The sequence below is a fragment of the Nematolebias whitei genome, chromosome 6 (genome assembly GCF_014905685.2).
Source record: "Nematolebias whitei isolate Nwh7 chromosome 6, NemWhi1, whole genome shotgun sequence".
In the NCBI taxonomy this organism is placed as follows: Eukaryota; Metazoa; Chordata; class Actinopteri; order Cyprinodontiformes; family Rivulidae; genus Nematolebias; species Nematolebias whitei.
Window position 1 is genome coordinate 40,229,387 of NC_056503.1, and position 18,373 is coordinate 40,247,759.

Genomic DNA, 18,373 nt, shown 5'->3' on the forward strand with positions numbered 1-18,373 from the left:
ATAATTCCATCCAAATTTTATTTGGACCAAGTCAGAATGATTTTGTTTAAACTGAGCTGTTTTATGAAATTATGTTAAATATCATGGATTTTTTTTAAAAATAGTGTTAACTAATTTACACTACTGTGATTTATTTTCTTCCGTACATTTTTCAGTGCAATTCTCGTCCCACAGTTTTCAAGCTATTTCTACAAATCATATATAAAAATGTCCAGGACAATCCTGCTATGACTTTTGGTATTGGTGCAACTTTAGCTTTTTGAAATATTTAGCCTTTCCTGCATGTTTTTTCTCATAGAAAATTAATTGAGCTAATTTTACATTCTTCATATTTTTAGCTCCGTTTATAAACTTTTACTTGTCCTTTCACATTTTGTTCTAGTTCATCTTCTTTCAGCTTCCTTGTGCAAATTTAAACATTTGTTCAGCTCATATTTTTTCAGCTGTTTTGTGCTCCTTTCAGTTTTTTTTTTTTTTTGTGCTAACTACAACATTTTTGTTCTTCTTCAAAAACATTCTGCTAAGTTCAGCTTGTTATGCTCCATTCAGCTTTTTTTTTTTTTTTTTTTTTTTTTAGCTATTTCAGTTACTTTTTAGCTGCATTTAGCTCTTCCTTCTGGTAGTTTAAGCTTCTGCTTTTTTCTGCCTTTTAAGCTACTTTTCAGATTTTTTGTTATTTTTGCTAATTTCATCTTTTTAGTTAATTTCTTAATTTTTATGGCTCATTTCTACTTATTTACCAGTAAATATATTTCAGCAAATGTGTGTTCGTTCTGATTTCTTCTGCTAATTTAGGCTTGTTCTTCCATTTCAGCTAAATTTCAGCATGCTTTTATCTAATTTCAGCAGTTTTTCAGCAAGTTCTTCAGCAATAAGCATTCATACTGCATTTTTGCAGGAAATGCAGTTTCTCTCATTTTATTTTTCTTGTCAGTTTGTTTTTTGTCCAGAGCTGTTTGTGTCTGTGGGTTTGTGCATTTATAAGCTCGTGTTTGTTTGACTGTTCGCTCCAAGTTAGTGTCTCGGGGATGGGAAATAGCCTTCAGACTTCAGTGTCCTTGTTGCAAGCAGAGTTTCTCATCACATCTTCAGTGTGAAATTGGTCTGGCTGATGATTTTCCTGCTTCTCTCCTTCCCGTTGGCCTGGAACAAATAGTCATCAGATAGAACTGATTAGGCTTAAAGAGGTCATGCGTGTTATCAACATTTAATTTCCATTAGATTCAGAAATTAGAGACTATTTGTGTGCTCTGTGTGTGTGTTTTTGTGTACAGTGTGTTGTGTAGCTGTAAGGAGCTGTCTGGAGTGCAGGCAGAGACACAGCAACAGAACTCAGGAAATACTACAAAATACTGTGACTTTGAACAAGGTAGGGTTAAAGGTCATATTCATATCTCAATCTCTGGTGTCTGAGCCCTTCATTATCACCACCACCATGAAAGGCAGGCGATCATGTGATTATCTCAGCGTGCGTGTGTATTAAGTTTAGCAAACACAAAAAGTGACTATAACTTGGTCAATTTTACAGAAATTGAGATAAAATGTGTTTAAGTAAAAGTCGAGCTTCTTCCCAAACACACACTGAGTGCTAACTGACTGTGCAAGATCTTGACATGATATGTTGACATGATAAGTGATAAATTAAAGTCAAGGAATGCTAGTTAATTAAAACATGTTGACCTTTGCCCAATGTTCATATTTTGGTTTGACTGGTATCTTGTAGTTAGTTTTCTGATTTATTTTCTTTACATTTAATGATTTCAATTGTTTTTGACTTCTTAATTTCAACATTTTCTTATCTTTTGGGTTTTTTTTTTCAAAATGTAAAGAAATTTCAGATTTAAATTAAGCTTCAGCTGAAAATTTCAGCATGTCTGATTGTGTTAAATGTCTTTTTTAGACCATCATGGAAACCGTCCCTACCAACCTGTCTCCCATCAAGGACTCCGATCACCTTCTGCAGGATGTGGACATCAATCGGCTTCGAGCTGTAGTGTTTCGTGATGTGGTAAGCCACATTCATAAAGCATGTATTTTATGACCAAAGCAGGCAATAAAAATGAAAACGGTATTTGTGACACACAAGTGTCCAATTCTAAACCCTACAGTTAACAAATGAAATAACATTTTGAGCCAATCATTTACTATTTTCTATTTATAAATGAAATTACCTTCTTGCATGTTTTTCTTTTGATTCAGTTCTTTAGACTAATAAGCTAGCATGATTTTGTTTGATTATAACCTCAAATTGGTGTGAATGAGATTATCTAATAATGTCCTGAAAGTCTTGTTTGGGCAACAAACACATCCCTATGATTTTGAAACTATGTACCGGTACTTCAAAGCCAAGAGGTTTTTATTTGTTTTAATCATTCTTTTTAAATGTGACATATTTTATAATTAGCATTGCATATTTATATTGTAAATGCAATAAACATGCTGCAAGACTGCAATTTAGGCAATAGGTAATAAGAAATGAATGTCTTTAGAATAGAAAATTGTTTTGTGATTGCTCTTCACAGGATGACAGCAAACAAGCCCAGTTCTTGGCTCTAGCTGTAGTTTACTTCATCTCTGTCCTCATGGTCTCAAAATACCGTGACATCCTTGAGCCTCAGTGTGAAACTGCCAAGATAAGCAGCCAATCAGGCCACAGCATGTGCCAAGAGATCAACTCACTTACCAGAAAAGGTGCTGTATTTTCCCTTTTGTTATAGTCGTTTTTTCCCTCAACCTAATTTCCATTTGATGCCATTGTGCCTGATAAACAAAGAAGTAAAAGGTTTCTTCTGTGATTTTGTTGCTGGCTTGAAGGAGCTGAAAGCTCATTCGGTAAAGCAACAGGGATATCCAGCCTGCGCTCCTGTGGCTCACATATGATTTATTCATGAGCTCTGCTAATTGCACCACACAGAATTAATTGTGGAAGCAAATAGACTGATGCTGGAGATTCAATTCAATTCAGTTTATTTATATAGCACCAAGTCACAACAGAAGTTGTCTCAGGGAACTGTACAGAAACGTTCACATACATTATAAAAACCAAATTAGCAATGTTCTCTATTTAAGGAAGCCGGCAGACTCATTACTGGTCACAGACTCCCATCCTGAGCAAGCATAAAGGCAACTGTAGAAAGGAAAAACTCCCTTTTAACAGGAAGACATGCAGCCATCTGCTTCATCCTGCTGGTTTTGAGAGGAACAGGAAAGAGAAACAAACACAGAATGGCAGATGCAGGTGTACTTTCAATTGGAGGAAAGACACACAAATACAAACAGGTAGAGTAGAGCAAGTAAAGAGAGCAGTAGTGTGGAAATGTGGTCAGTTTGTCCTCCAGCAGTCTATGCCTAGGGATAGCTCAGGAAACCCAAGATGACCCTAAATTTAGGATTTATCAAAAAGGAAATATTTAAGCCTATATTTACTAATGAACAATGTGTCAGCCTCACAGACAGAAACTGGAAGTTGGTTCCACAAGAGAGGAGCCTGATATCTGAAAGATCTGCCTCCCATTCTACTTTGGGGAACTCTAGGAACCACAAGTAAACCTGCAGTCTGAGAGTGAAGTGCTATGTTAGGAAAATATGGAGCAATAAGATCTGTAATATAAGATGGAGCCAGGTTGTTGAGAGCTTCGTTGAGCTTCGTTAAGCGCTTTGTAGATTAGAAGTGAGATTTTGAATTCCATTTTGGATTTGACAGGGAGCCAATGGAGAGAAGCTAGAACTGGAGAGATATAACCTCTCCTACCAACTCTCATTAAAACTCTGGCAGCAGCATTTTGAATCAACTGAAGTCTTTTTAAATAAGTTTTTGGACACCCAGATAACAAACCATTGCAATAGCCCAGTCTAGATGTGATAAATGCTTACATTTTTGTTTTTTTTCTGCATCATTTTTGGACAAGATGTTTCTAATTGTGTTTGATATTACACAGATGGAGGAACGCAGTCCTGGTAACTTTTTAAATGTGGGGGTTAAAAGACATATCCTGATCAAAAATAACACTAAGCTTTGTACATTAGAACTGGAGGCCAAATTAATGCCATCCAGAGGAAATGAAAGGTTGCAAAGTTTATTCCTAAGATGCTCAGATCCAAAAACCACAACTTCTATTATGTCTGAGTTTAAAAACAGAAAATTAGGTGTCATACCGGTTTTTATGTTTTCAAGACATGCTTGGATTCTAAGTAAATGATTGGATTAATTAAATTTCATGGATAAATATAACCGAGTGTCATCAGCATAACAATGAAAATTTATCTCATGCTGTTTAATAACTTTATAATGGAAACATATAACGACAGTTATGAAACTGAATCGGCATCAACATTGACTCCAAAATAAAATGTAGAAAGTGCTTCAAGTTATAATTCATGCATTAAGGTACATGAAAGAAAATCACTGGCTGCCTACAAAGGTTTAATGCAATTTATGGTGCAGTGCCAATTGCTTCTGTGAAATGTACAAGTGAGCTTACTTTATGAACTTGCATTCAGATAAAAGCTGGAGTGAATAAAAGAAAATGGAGGGAAGAGGAGAGAGGCCAAAAGGAATATGTAAGTGTAATTTAAAGAGCTGAGAACACTCAAAGAATAAAGGAAGAAGATGAGCAGTGAGAAGTTGAGAGATGAGAACGCTGTGGGTTTTTGGGGCAGTGGAGCCAAGCTTGCTATTTTCAGCCCCATCTGTCAGTGCCCATTAGGCATGCAATCCACCAGAGGAGAATGGGATCATAGAGGTTGCTGGGAGGAGAAAGGCACACTGCCGCCTTCATAAATTTCACCAGAAAATAGGGGAATTTTCCAGACGGCATGTGGCAGACGATTGTCTGATGGACCAGGAAGCCATACGACTCTCAGGCTAAATCAGGCCCTGCTGACCGCGTTTGGGGGCATGTGATGAATATTAATATGACTGCCCTTGCATCTTTGTAAGCATGGGTCAGGATGAACTAGTATCTCATTGGAAAGGCACTCCTGCAGCTCTCTAAATGGGAAAGTAAGCCTTTTTGTGTCAGAGCTAGTTTTAAACCTTTGTTTGTCAGTGAGCACATTAACTGCTGCTTAGTTTCCCAGTTAGACTACTGGTATGTGTACGGATGTTAATATACAAGAATATGAGAGCAGCACATCTTAAACTTATTTAACTATGTCTCTGCCAAAGCAATTGAATCAATACAGCTGTAGTCAGAAAAAATGCAGAAGAAAAGGATTCATGTTTTATTAACACGGGGGTAGGATGAGGAGGGGGCGCTAACATAATCTCACTGGAGAATCAGAGCTTCTGGAGAGAGATCTGAGAAGATGCCTTGGCATGTGGCTTTCTCTACCCATACTATATTTACTCTTTGGCTTGGAATGTAAAGCCAGCCCCCACACAAGTTTGTTTGGTATTGTTTGAAGACATGCTTCTGAATTCCCTTTTCTCATTTTTTCAAGAAAATGATTAAATTATTGTTTGTTTGTACAATCACCTGTATGAGTTAACTGTAGCACCAAATACACAGGATAAATGTGTCTAACAAAAGGCAGGTGCTTATTTAACAACATCTATGCTTGTATATGCCTGACATGTCCTTTTTTGTATTTGTTCTGCAGAAACACCACCAACATTCCCAAACATGTCATCAGAAAACTTTCATTTAGAAAGTGGTTTGCCCCTCACAGACTCTGGGATTGGAGATGAGCAAGTAGCCAAGATCCTTAATGGTTCTGATCTGAATCACAGAGTGGGACAACCTGGCATCATGGGCGAGCTCATTTCCACGCTGTCCTCAGAAGTAAAAGAGTCCCAGGAGAGCCTGTCTGAGTGTCATGATGTGGTAGTGCTCAAACCACCCTCCTCCATCATCAGCATTAATCAGTCTAACAAGGGCATCAATGTCAAGGAGATTTTGAAAAGTCTGGTAGCGGCACCGTTGGAGGGAGTTGAGGCTGGACTGGAGCCAGTGTCCTTCTCAGACTCTGTAGCCAAGGCCCAGGCTGTACTGCCAGTGCAGTTTCACTCCTTTGACAGGTGAGGGGCAGTCAGCCATTAGTCATCTGCAATCTATTGATTTGCAATGCAACTTTAATTTATTGTGTTGTTTTCTTGTACATTTAAGACGTATTGATTCTTTAAAAAAAATATTCCCCCCTCGTAAAGACAAAGTGACAATGATATTTTTTTGCAAGTGTCTGTGTGTGCATTATTCTGTAGTATTAGCAAAACACATTGTGAAAGCCTGAAACTATGGGACGTTAACATCCTGACGTATGTTCAATAATCCAGGTAGAAAAATCTATCAAGGTCAAGTCAGGTTCTCTGGATGGATTCTTGTTTGTTAAAACATTTTGTCTTTTATCCAAAAGACTTCTTCAGGCTGATATCTTGTAACAAGATTTATAAAACTGAGCTTGTTACAAGATCTCAGACTGAAGAAGCCTTTTGGATAAAAGACCAAATGTTTCAACAAACAAGAATATGTACAGAGGACCTGAATTAATCTTGTTAGACATGGGAAGGTAACTATTGAATGAACATCTACAACTACAAACTGATTCAGCTCTGTTCAAGATGACTGTCACAATTGAACAAACTTAACAGACATAAAAATGATTATAGTAAGAATGTTTCTTTCGGCTGCTCACTTCTGCTGGGGTCACTACAGCGAGTAAACTCACATGAAAGATTTGGCAATTTGTTTTACACCGGATGCCCTTCTTGACGCAACCTGGGCTTGATCCCGTTACCTCAGGATTACAAGACTGCTGCATTGACCATTGAGCTACCACAGCCTTTCAACACAAAAAATGGCTATAACTGCCAAATTGTGCCAATTGTGTGTTGCACTAAAATTTGGTGTGATAGCAGATGAGTTTTCCCCAACACATAATACAAGCACTAACTGACACAAGATCTATATATTTGTTGTTAATTGTTGTTGTCAACCCTGTCTGACTTTAAGCAAAATATCTAGTGAATCATTGCACAATTTTTGATGAAAATATTACATGGACTGTACTTAAATATCACCTTTCTTTCTTATTAAAATGCACAAAGTGCTTTACATTACAATCTGTGCCCTCATTTACCCATTCATACAACACTCTACTAGTACTCTATTAGGGGGAAACCCTAATCCTAACCCTAACCATAATGTACCCCTTTAGGGGGAAACCCTAACCCTATTCATAACCCCTAACCCTAACCCTAATACTACTACATCTCGACAAAGCTAATCTGAATCTGTAGAGATTAATCAGTGCTTTATCACATTCATACACTGATGGGACGCACTGCTGGTGGAATCGAACCTCCAACTCTCACATTGGAGGACAACTGTCCTAACCACTCAGACACGTTCTTAAGCAAGCATTGGATGAACATCTACAACTGGTTAACTTCAGGAGTCACTGCAGTTTCACAACTAATCAATCTCGGAAAACACAAAAATACTTTTACTCAGCATCTTTAACATACACCAAGTTTATTTTGGTGTTGTAGTGGCTGAGAGTCATCCTCAACACATTCTCTGAGCATTATATCTTGCAAGATCCCACAATATCATGAGATTAGGGAAAATGTAATTTTCAAATTTCGACCAAAATTGCTTTAATTCTATATATTTACAACATAAGTCAAATTAATCATAAAACAGACCTGAAAAGAAGTGAACAATAAGCATCCCTTCAAGTAATGCTAGGTCTTCTGTTTCACAATTATTTCAAGCATTGATTGTTTTCTAGTTAAACCTTAGAACCATGTAAAAATGTAATTGTGCATAACTGTGCATGAGCCTTGGTGTGTGCAACATCTCAATTGACCATAGCATGAAGATGTTAATCCTTTGTGTTTATCTCAGTCATGCAGTACACCAGCAATGGGTTTTAGGTCGACTGGAACACATTATTTATACCAGCTCACTTGTGTTGCACACTTTCCCTTCAGAGAGACATTTCTTTGTTTGAAAATTCTCTGAAGCACTGGCGTGCTGCTGTAGTTTATTTACATTCCTGGATTAGTTAAAACCACACAGTAATCTGTCTGGATTTAGGTGTTTACAAACCTGCTTCTGCAGGAATTTTCAGCGTGTGCTCCTTGTGCTCCTTATTCTATAGGCTGAAATAGATTTTTTTTTTCTCAGTATGAGCTACTTTTGCACACAACACAGGCTGACAAACTGTGAAAGGGAGACAATGTTTTTGCCTGTCCATGTAGGCCTATGCAGCGACAAAACCCACAATCATGTTCTAAACTCTTAAAAGTATTAATTTTAACAACATATTTATATGTAGCTACTGAATTTTGCTTACCAGTGCATCCCCACTCGGAGGTCCTTGTTGGCCAGTTGAAAGAGATAAAAAATGTCCCCGTGGGCTCCAGATGGAATGCTGGACCTTTGGCAGTGTGCGTCCGTCCCCATTTGGAAGTCTTCGTGGGTTGGCTAGGAGCTCTCGGGTTCACAGCTGAGTCTTGGGGTCCGGTTCTGGTCCAGTTCAGTGCAGTCCTTGGGTGCCGAAGCACATTTTTGGGGGGCCGGCCCTTCGGGTGGCTGGCGCGGATCAGAGGTGGTGAATTGAGTTCAAGTCTGGATGAAAGGTCTTGATGGGCTACGGAAACAGTGCTGGACCTTCAGTGGTGTGCGTCACACTTGGAAATCCTCATGAGCCAGCTAGTAGCTCTCAAGATTCACCAATGGGTCTGGAGGTGATGCGCCAATAGGGTCCCGGTGAGCTCCGGATGGAGTGCTGGACCTTCGGAGGTGCGCATCCCCATTCAGAAGTCCTCGTGGGCCAGCTACGAGCTCTCAAGATTCATCAATGGATCTGGGGGTCGGTTCTGCTCTGGTTCTGGTCCAGTTCGGGTTCCATGCGTCTCTCTGCATCCACTGGGCACCAAAGTCACTAATAAGCTCTGAACATTTTCCGATCAGATCAAAATGTTCCCTCTAGTATTTCAGCAGAAGGAAACAGGGTTTCTAGGTGGGGCCCTGTTGGCTTCTGGGAAATGTGGTCGTTATGAGCAGGAATACAGCATAAGTTTATTGAGTTAAAACTACAAAATGGTGGCGCCTGTTCGAAGTATTTTATTTTTTGTTAACATTTTACTGTACAGTACTGTATCCAGTACTGTCCCAATTACGTGAGTAATATAAAGTTGACAATCATGTGTCCTGTACAATATATATATATATATATATATATATATATATATATATATATATATATTTTTTTATTTTTTTTTTTTTTTTTTTCGTTTTTTATATGCTAATGTGCATGGACATACCACAATATAGCAAGTACGCGAAAGTTGAACAGTGAAGTAGTGAAGGACTACTGTAACTTGATTCAAGATGGCTGCCACATTTAAGCTACCATAGCAAACACAAAAAAGGCTATAACTCATCTAGATTTACAGATTTTGAGCTATATCATAATTTAGTATGGTACTGTCTGAGAGTCATCCCCTTTAGTTCCCAACACCTTTAGAGCCAGTTGATTAAGTGAGAGCTGTTTTTAGTACTTTGTCATTAACAACTAAAGTCAACTTTGTTCTAAAAACATATCAATCAAAATGAACCATTGGATGGTGTTTCTACAAAATATGTTCTATGCATTCACAGATAATGTGAGATATCACAATATCCCATGAGAGAGCAAACACAGCTATAACTTTGCCATTTCAAAACAGAAACATTTAGTCAGAAACTCTGGTATGAAGGGCTGTGTGAAATATACCATCAAGGAATGGTAGACCTTTATTTTTAGATTGTTTACATCAATACAGCAACTTGAAACCCTGAAAGAAAAGGGAGAAATGACACATCACTACGTGAAGAGCAACAATGGGGTTTCTTCTTTACTTTAATTTATTCTGTTGCTGCATTGGTCTGAGGTGAGCCTGATGAACGGGGGAAAGATGGAGTGTGTGGAGAAAGGACAGCTGACAGGGTAGGGGTCTCCTGGGTGTTGATGACAGATTGAACAGAAGTGGCCAAGCACCACACCATGGCCGGCCATCATCCTCACCGCTCACATCCATAATGGGAACTGGCAGCCTGAAATGAATCGCCACAGCAAAGAGTATTATTTTTGAAATGCTTTCACACAAAACCTCCAGATCACATTTACAACTTTGTCTCATGCTTTTCATGTCACTCACCCTCCCGCCTCTATTTGCTGTGTCTAATTGTTCACCACCTGCCTGCAAAATGAGCTGCCAGCCATGGAAAGGCCTTTCATTTGTCTGTCAGGGCAAAAATAGATTGGGAATGACAACATCAAAAAAGGTGAGAAAAAATGGCTTAGTGATGTGCACAGGGGCAGTCTGTCATAGAGAGCAAGTTTAAGCTGCACTATGCACACTTTCATTTGACCGGTGGGATTACAGTGGGGAAAAAATAAAAACAATAATCTGCAACTTTCCACCGTTTTCTTTCCCAACTTTCCAAGTTATAGATATTGTTTGTCTTTAGCTTCCACATGATGCAGAGCAGTGATAACTGTTATTAGATTTGTGGGTGGAACGTAAGCACAGAATACATCTTTTATACTGTTTCTGATTAAAACGCAATTCGATTAGAATCTTATTTAGAAATTATAAAGGCAACATTTCTTTGGTTATACTTTTTGCCCATGTTATCTCCCATCGCCACAGACCTCATTAATATTCATCCTAAGATTAATCCTTGCTTTATTCTCTGCAACTCAATTAAGGCAATCCTATTAATAAAATATGCACTAGATAATCTATACATGATTCATGAGCACTTGACTAATGAATAATTCATGGAAGGAGGTCCACGTTTTATCAACATCCTGTAGATCTAATGTACCGTCTCAGGCTTGCCAAAGAAACGGCCGGCTTCCGCAGGAATATAGGATATGTTTGGAGAGCAAGAATAAACTCACACTCAGTTCCTGCAACCAAAACATGTTGCTTATGTTCTGAAATCTATCAGTGCAGTTTCACAGAAGATAACTGCACACAGCTCTACTAAAAACAATATGCTCACTGTCAATGTTCTTCAGAGCACAGCTGATATATATTTTAGTTAGGTTTCAAGCAGTTCTTTTCTTGATTGTTCTTTCTTCCTCCTTTTTGTGGTTTTGCTCATTTTGATCTTTCAGACTTCAAAAATTAATTTTATCACCTGACACTGAAAGTTAAAAGGCAACCAATAATGTTTTGCCCATGTGGCTGTTTGCAAAATATCTCATGAACTACTAGATAAATGTTGTTGAAATGCACAAAAAGTTATCACTGGTTGAACATCACCAAATAACTTTTGGAGACAACCCAATTCAAGATGGCCACCACAGTCAACTGACCCTGACACAGAACTAACTATAACGCGGTTGATTTTAAGACCCAAAATGTTGTCAAACTTTGTGAATCACATGTATTCATTCTAGAAATGTTAGGCCTTTGTTATTATTTTTTGATTTTATATATTGTTACATGGCTGACCACTAGGCAACATTCTTTCTCAGTATGTACTTTTTGCTTGATTTATCGAATGAGAAAAACGACATCGCTTTTGTTAAACTTTGGCTATTTTAAGCCAATCAGTCATACAGTCAAACTAATTGCAAAGCAACTGCGCAGGTTTGTTTCCTGCAGCATGATCCTGTCCTGTGATACACAGGATGGACTGTGGACATAAAACAGCAACAACAAAAAAAAGACAAAAATCTGTGTTTTGTAAAGGCAGGATATCTGGGGATTTGCTGCAGATGACAACAGGCTTAGCTAGTGACAGCGCACAGGCCTGGCCTTTGTCACTTGGAGTAACTGCAGGAGACTGAGCGGGACATTATCTGGCACCTTCACAAACTCAAAGGCCAGCTGCAGACCTGATAAGGACAGTTTTCTTCTCCTCTGTCCGGGACCTCTCGCAGGGACGAGCTCAAAGCATCGTTCTTAATCCTCAACCGATCAGACCTCATGTGAACAACGGTCGGCTGAGTTGGTGGTGTGTCTGTGCTTTCCTACCCACAAGGTCACACGAGCAATTTTTAGCTCCAGCTTCCACAAGCTTCTGTTCGTTGCATGTTTAAATATCGAACAGTGTTTTTTTTCCCTTTTTAACACTACATAATATTCTATGTGGGAGCTTCTATAAATAATAGAGACATACTTATTTAGAGTGAACTTTTTTTAAAGTCTATGCCCAATGGCAAACGTTTATGTACCCATATGAATAATAATCATTTTTGTTATTATTTTAAGTCTGGTATTGTGTCAAAATGAAAAAAAAAAAGATTACTTTTTCCCCCTAAAACATAACCTTGAAGCTATTACATAGTTTTTGGTGTTGATTATGGGCAGTGGGAGCTTACGGTCTAATTCACCTGTCATTATAGACAAGAAATTAATATGGCTTACACTTTTAGAGGCATTTGCTTTATAATTGTTGGTATATTCAAAATTAACATTGATTCACATGACTTCGATGTTAATTTGTAAGCTTATGGCTCTGAAATTTATTCAGTCAAGTTGACAAAGTGTGGCTCTAAAAGAGAAGTCCAGAGGTTTTTACAACTTAATATATAAATATATAAATATATATATATCATAGAAGTATTTTGAAAGTTTCATTATAGATCGACCCAGTTTGTTTCTCATTATTCCCAAAAAAATGCATTACAATGTAAGAAAGTGACTTTTAACGAAGTATCTTTTTTTTTTATTTTATTTATTTATTTTATTTATTTATTTATTTATTTACGTGTTTGTTTAATTATATTTATTTATTTATTTTGGGATTATTTATTTTTTTAATCGGCCATATTTATAAATGAGAACTGGTTTTCAACCCTTAAATAAAGATCAAAATAAATATATATAATTTCTAACGCTACTGGAAAACTTTAAAGAGTTACTTATTTGACGTTTTTATACATGAATCACTTCATGTTTTGCTACATCTTTATAAAACTAATATATGATAACTTGCTAAAAAGTTAGACTCTAAGTTTTAGGCACTTCTTATAAAAACAAATAGGATACATTTTTTGGCTTAAATTTAACTTAAAAAGTCCAATTATAAAACATTGATTTTTTTCTTAAAGATATTTTACGTGAATTTTGGACAGATGACCATCTATCATTTTTAAAATGTAAATGTCAGAACTGGATGATAAATTTGCTCAATACCTAGTTTCTCCTGCAGAATCTGTTAACTGGTTGTAGCTCTTTTAATAGAAAGATAGAAACAGAAATGTAATGGAGGCGTAGTACCTCAAACACTAGTCCATGCTTTAATTTGTTTCTCGTTTTTGAATGTTTTGTGTCCGCTTACTATATAAAAAAATAAAGTTATAAGTCAAGATGTTTACTTTTTATAGGTCCTAACTAATGATTGGATATGTTTAAACTATCAGCATACAAAAATAAAAATATTTTAGTCTATTTGTTTATTTATGAAGCATAACAAATATTGAAGATTAGATAAATTAAATATACCAGAAGGACTGCTCCCTACCACACAACAAATTTACAAATGTCTCATGCCACTAAAATTTACCTCAATATGCTACTAATATTTACAAATGTATATAAAAAAGATATCTATTATGGTTTTAACGTCTTTCCTATGATAACTTTTTTATTTTATGTATTTATTTTTGTTATGGGGATATTTCATAAAGTAAAAACAGTTAATTGATACATGATATATTTACAAAAAATATAAAATGCTGGACTTGTTTGTACATATTTGCACTAAGACAGATAAATAAATAGATGAATTTCATTCAAAGTACTTTTCAGCATTTATGTAGTTTACATTTTGAAACAATTGGGGAGAAAAAAATAATAATCACAATTTGAGTCCACTGTTACGGCCTGTTTGCTACAGCACATTGAGTTATTATTGGTTTTATGGTTTATTTTAAAAAATAAACCTGCTTTACCATATTTTAAAAACGTGTCTTTGTTTTGTTTTTTTCTCACATGCATTCTATTGTAAATCTTAATTATTGTTTTTTTTATTATTATTATTATTTTTTTCTGTAGGAGTGTGGTGGTACCCTTAAAGAAAACCTCCCCTGGCAGTTTACCAGTGAACCCACAGGGAACCACCAGCAGCAGCACCTCCCCTGGACTGACTACATGCAGCACCCCCAACATCTTTGCTGCTGCCTCTGCAACCCCTAAAAGCATGATCAACACAACTGGTGGGTCATACATATAATTACTGGACACACTTCAGGGGGGCTGCAGTAGCTTGGTGGTCATTGTCATGTTCTTGTAATCCTGAGGTTGCGGGTTTGAGCTCAGGTTCCATCAGGAAGTTCATTCGGTGTAAAACAAATGCCAAATATTTTATGCGAGTTTGCTTGCTGTGGCAACCCTGAAGACAGAGCAGCTGAAAGAAGCTTACTTACTTCAGGGTTTATTCTTAGTTGTGTCATCAAAGCACTTTAAAAATCCTGCTTACCCTAATGACATCTTTGGCTTTTTATTTTATTTTATGTTAATGCCAATGGATAAGCAAAATGAAACCTAAAAAAATAGGATAATGTATTTTGTGTGTCATTTATGAAACCACTAGATGGCTCTCTCTACTCTGTTTCCCATCAGCCTTGATTGCACATTAAAGAAACAGTCTGTCCCTTCAAAACAGCTATTATTCCTTCTGCCCCAGTTAGTCTGTGAGAAACTACCAGTAAAACAGGTACTTTATAATTGTGAGAATGTATTTGCACACAGAGCTTTCATGTGAAATGTGCATTCTTGTCTGATAGCATTAACTCTCCCTCTGCTTTGCTGACATGCTGCTCCTTCTGGGCCTCTGCTATGTTGAACCAGTCTCACCTCCAGCCTCGGTCTGGGTGTCTGAAAGGAGCCAGTTTAGAGCCAAAACTATTAGAAGCTCCAACATATTTCCCAATGGGCTCTTTAAAAAAACTTGCATTCTTCTTCTGTACAAGAATGTTAGAAATGTATTAGAGAAAATTTGCTTTAAGTTAAAACCAGACTCTCACCCAAACCCCATTATCTTTTTCTTTTTTTTACTGGTTTTACCCCCTCTTGGGACATTTTGAATATATATATAATATTTATTTATTTTATTTATTTATTTTTAATTATATATATATATATATATATATATATATATATATATATATATATATATATATATATATATATATATAATTATTGCACTGCATAAAATATGGAAAAAATTTACCTTTCAATGACCTTTGTCCCAGTTTCAAATTTTTGCTTCGCTACCAAAACTAAGAAACATACCAATTTGAGATGTTTTCTAGCTGGTTTGTTATAGTCATTTGTTGTTGCTTAATACATTAAGTTGATTTCTGGCAAATGCACACATGTAGTTTAAAATAGTATAAAATGACACTTTACTGATCCACAGCAGGAAAAAATGTACATGCCACAGCAGCAAGATTACACAGATGAGAAAAACAATGACAACAAAACCTCCAGTAAATATAAGAAATCAAAGACACACACAAAAAAGCAATATAGCGTAAGCATACAATAACATCTCTGTATACAGCATATTAATCAAACAAAATAGTGTAGAAATACAGTAATATATGACAGTCTAAAGCAGGGGTGTCAAACTCACTTACAAAAGGGGGCCAAAATTAAAACATTTTTCAAACTAAGGGCCAGTTTCAGAATCTACATTAACTTAAGTTAGATACCCAACATACGTTCTTGTTTGCTGTTTCCTCAAAAAGAGTTTGGTTTGTCTCATTTGTCGTTCTCTGTTGCACTTTTGTCAGAGTCAGCGTCAGAGTTTCTTTAATGTCATTCGCAACTCATGTGGTGGAGCGAAATTATGTACACAGGGTCCCAGTTACATCTAACAATAAAATGCAAAAGAAAAACATTAATAACATCTAAGATATGAACTAAGAAAAACATCAACTAAATATACACTAAGCACTCATAACATAACATTTTGACACCATAATCAAAGATTACTGAAAAAATGAACGTGAAAAAAGTATTTTACGTTTAACATATCATCTTGGGGGCCAGATAAGATGTCAACGAGGGCCACATTTGGGGGTCTAGGGGTCCTCCCCCAGAATACTTTTGAATAAAGTAGATGTCATTTCCTGCATTCTGGTGTATTTTAACAGGGTGTTAAATATATTTGTTTATCTCTATAATTAAACACTTGTTTCAATAACTATTTTAGAGAGCTCAGCACAACAAGAAATAGCGCTAAGCTAGCAGCTCACAATACAGACGTGGTAGCTAAAGCCCTATTCGCACAGGATTAGTTTTACATTAGGACAACATGTAATAAATGAATTACTCCCCAACGTCTGCTTTTTATGTGGCACATTCGCACGGGATAACCAAAGCTTGAGATTTAGCTGAAATTTACCGGCATCTTCCGGATATGATGTTAACGCACTGCGTATAACTGGGCTGGTCCAAATAATGTGATTAATGTGCGGGTCGGGCATGTCTCAGGCTTTGATGTGGTTTTACGAATCAGCACAAAGAAAACTAAAGAATGCACAATATAAAATTGTGTTAATCTACTTGTTGAGGAGGAAGCAGGTCCGACCAGCCGGTTTAAGAGGTAAAAAAGCCACGTTTAGCTCAGATGGACAACATGTCACTCACCGCACGCATGTGTGGCTGCGCGTCTGCTGACCCACGGGTTGAAATGGACTTGCGACCTGTCCAGTGTGTCCCCTGCCTCTCGAACAGTGATGGCTGGACATGGGCACCAGCGACTCCCGCTACCCGAAAAGGAAGAAGCAGGTAAATATATTAGATGAACGGATGGATGGGTCAGCTGATCAGGCGCGTCTCTGCACCTGCTGTCATTTGCGGTGTATCAAAATCTACAAAAGCCGAAGCGAGAAGTGCGTTCATTTTAAATAGCCTTGCTTTTATATTTTTCCAAATGATTTTGCTTAGAAAACTAAAACAAAAAACGCCTAATTACATATCAGATCCTGCCCAATTTCTGGCCAAGTCACAGAAATGCCTATTCGCATTGGATTAGTATTATCACAGGACCTCGGAGTTCAGCAAAATATAGTAGGTAATTTGCAGGGGAATTTTTACCTTACAAATTATTGACATGGCCGATTCGCACAGGATTAACAACACAGACAATCTACGTAATTATTGCAAATAGCATGTGGTCCCTAGATAAAACTAATCCCATGCGAATAGGGCTTAAGACGCTACAGACATGTCACTCTGCTTTACATTACACAACATAATAAACGCTTTGTACAAAATCAGTTTATTGTTAACTGATCATAACAAGCAAAGAATAAACTTATGTAACCAGAAGTTACAACATATATCTATATTTAAAACACACAAAACATAGTAAAACAAGCTTTAAGCATTAACCTTTAATTTAACCATTAAACACATGATGTAATTTTGACAGAAAATTGAGGATTTTCTTGCAGTTACCTTCGTACAGATGAACATGTGGTACTTACTATTTATCACGGTTGTATTCAGCTGCTCATGAGGTCAGCCGCAGGGCTTTATCCATATTTAACATTTTTTCAGACTCAGTTTAGGTTTTGGAAATGGAATAAACTGTATTCCACCCTCTAAAGCAGGACTACTCAAGTAAAGTGCTCAGGGGGCCACAGTTACTGAAAGCCAGCAGCTCAGGGGCCAGACATCCAGCAACTAAAGTCATTATGTAAATAAACCAAGTATTACAATTTGTTTATTTTGTTGCATGGAATTATAAATGCAATAAATGGAGCCCCCCCCCAAAAAAAAACCAACAACAACAACAAACAAACAAACAAACAAAAAAAAAATAATTTTCAGGGGTGCTGAGTTAAAATTTAGGGGTGCTTGAACACCTCTAAAAAGAGGCTAAATTGCCACTGGTATATATGTAACGTTATTAAAATATTTAAAATTGTATCCTAGCAGTAAACGTTCTGTAAACCTATTAGAGACTACTGTATTATAAAAAGAGTATGTAAAGAAATGTTTTGAGGATGTAAAGAAATGTTTTGTTCTTCATAAATGTTTTATTGTTTTGATGCTTTCCAGGAGCCACTGAGCCAACCTCCACCACCTCATCATCTTCCTCCAGTTTTGTAAATGGAGCTACAAGTACAAATCTTCCAGCCGTTCAAACAGTGGCCCCCATGCCTGAAGACACAGTTGAAAACATGAGGTAAAACACATCAGTTCAACCTCAAATAGATGAACTTGGTTACTCACCTTATGTTACTACCTAATTGTGGTATTGATATAATAGATATGTGCTAATGATGTTTTGAATCTTGTTTTCTATTATAATTTTGATGTTTCTTATAAATGTACTGATCTATTTTACACTATTGGATAAATGTTGCATCAACAATCACAACCTCATTTATTTTTTGAAATCATTAT

The 18,373-nt window shown here is 36.7% G+C and overlaps 1 protein-coding gene across 1 annotated transcript in view; it reads left to right on the plus strand.

The window, feature by feature from the left end:
* Positions 1 to 18,373, plus strand: part of nbeab (neurobeachin b) — a 249,282-nt gene that overhangs the window by 115,272 nt on the left and 115,637 nt on the right. Inside the window, exons 25-30 of the mRNA XM_037677882.1 lie at positions 1,275 to 1,369; positions 1,901 to 2,008; positions 2,523 to 2,691; positions 5,602 to 6,019; positions 14,006 to 14,166; positions 18,026 to 18,152. Of these exons, the coding sequence (XP_037533810.1) occupies positions 1,275 to 1,369; positions 1,901 to 2,008; positions 2,523 to 2,691; positions 5,602 to 6,019; positions 14,006 to 14,166; positions 18,026 to 18,152 (1,078 nt within the window). The remainder of the gene's footprint in view (positions 1 to 1,274; positions 1,370 to 1,900; positions 2,009 to 2,522; positions 2,692 to 5,601; positions 6,020 to 14,005; positions 14,167 to 18,025; positions 18,153 to 18,373) is intronic.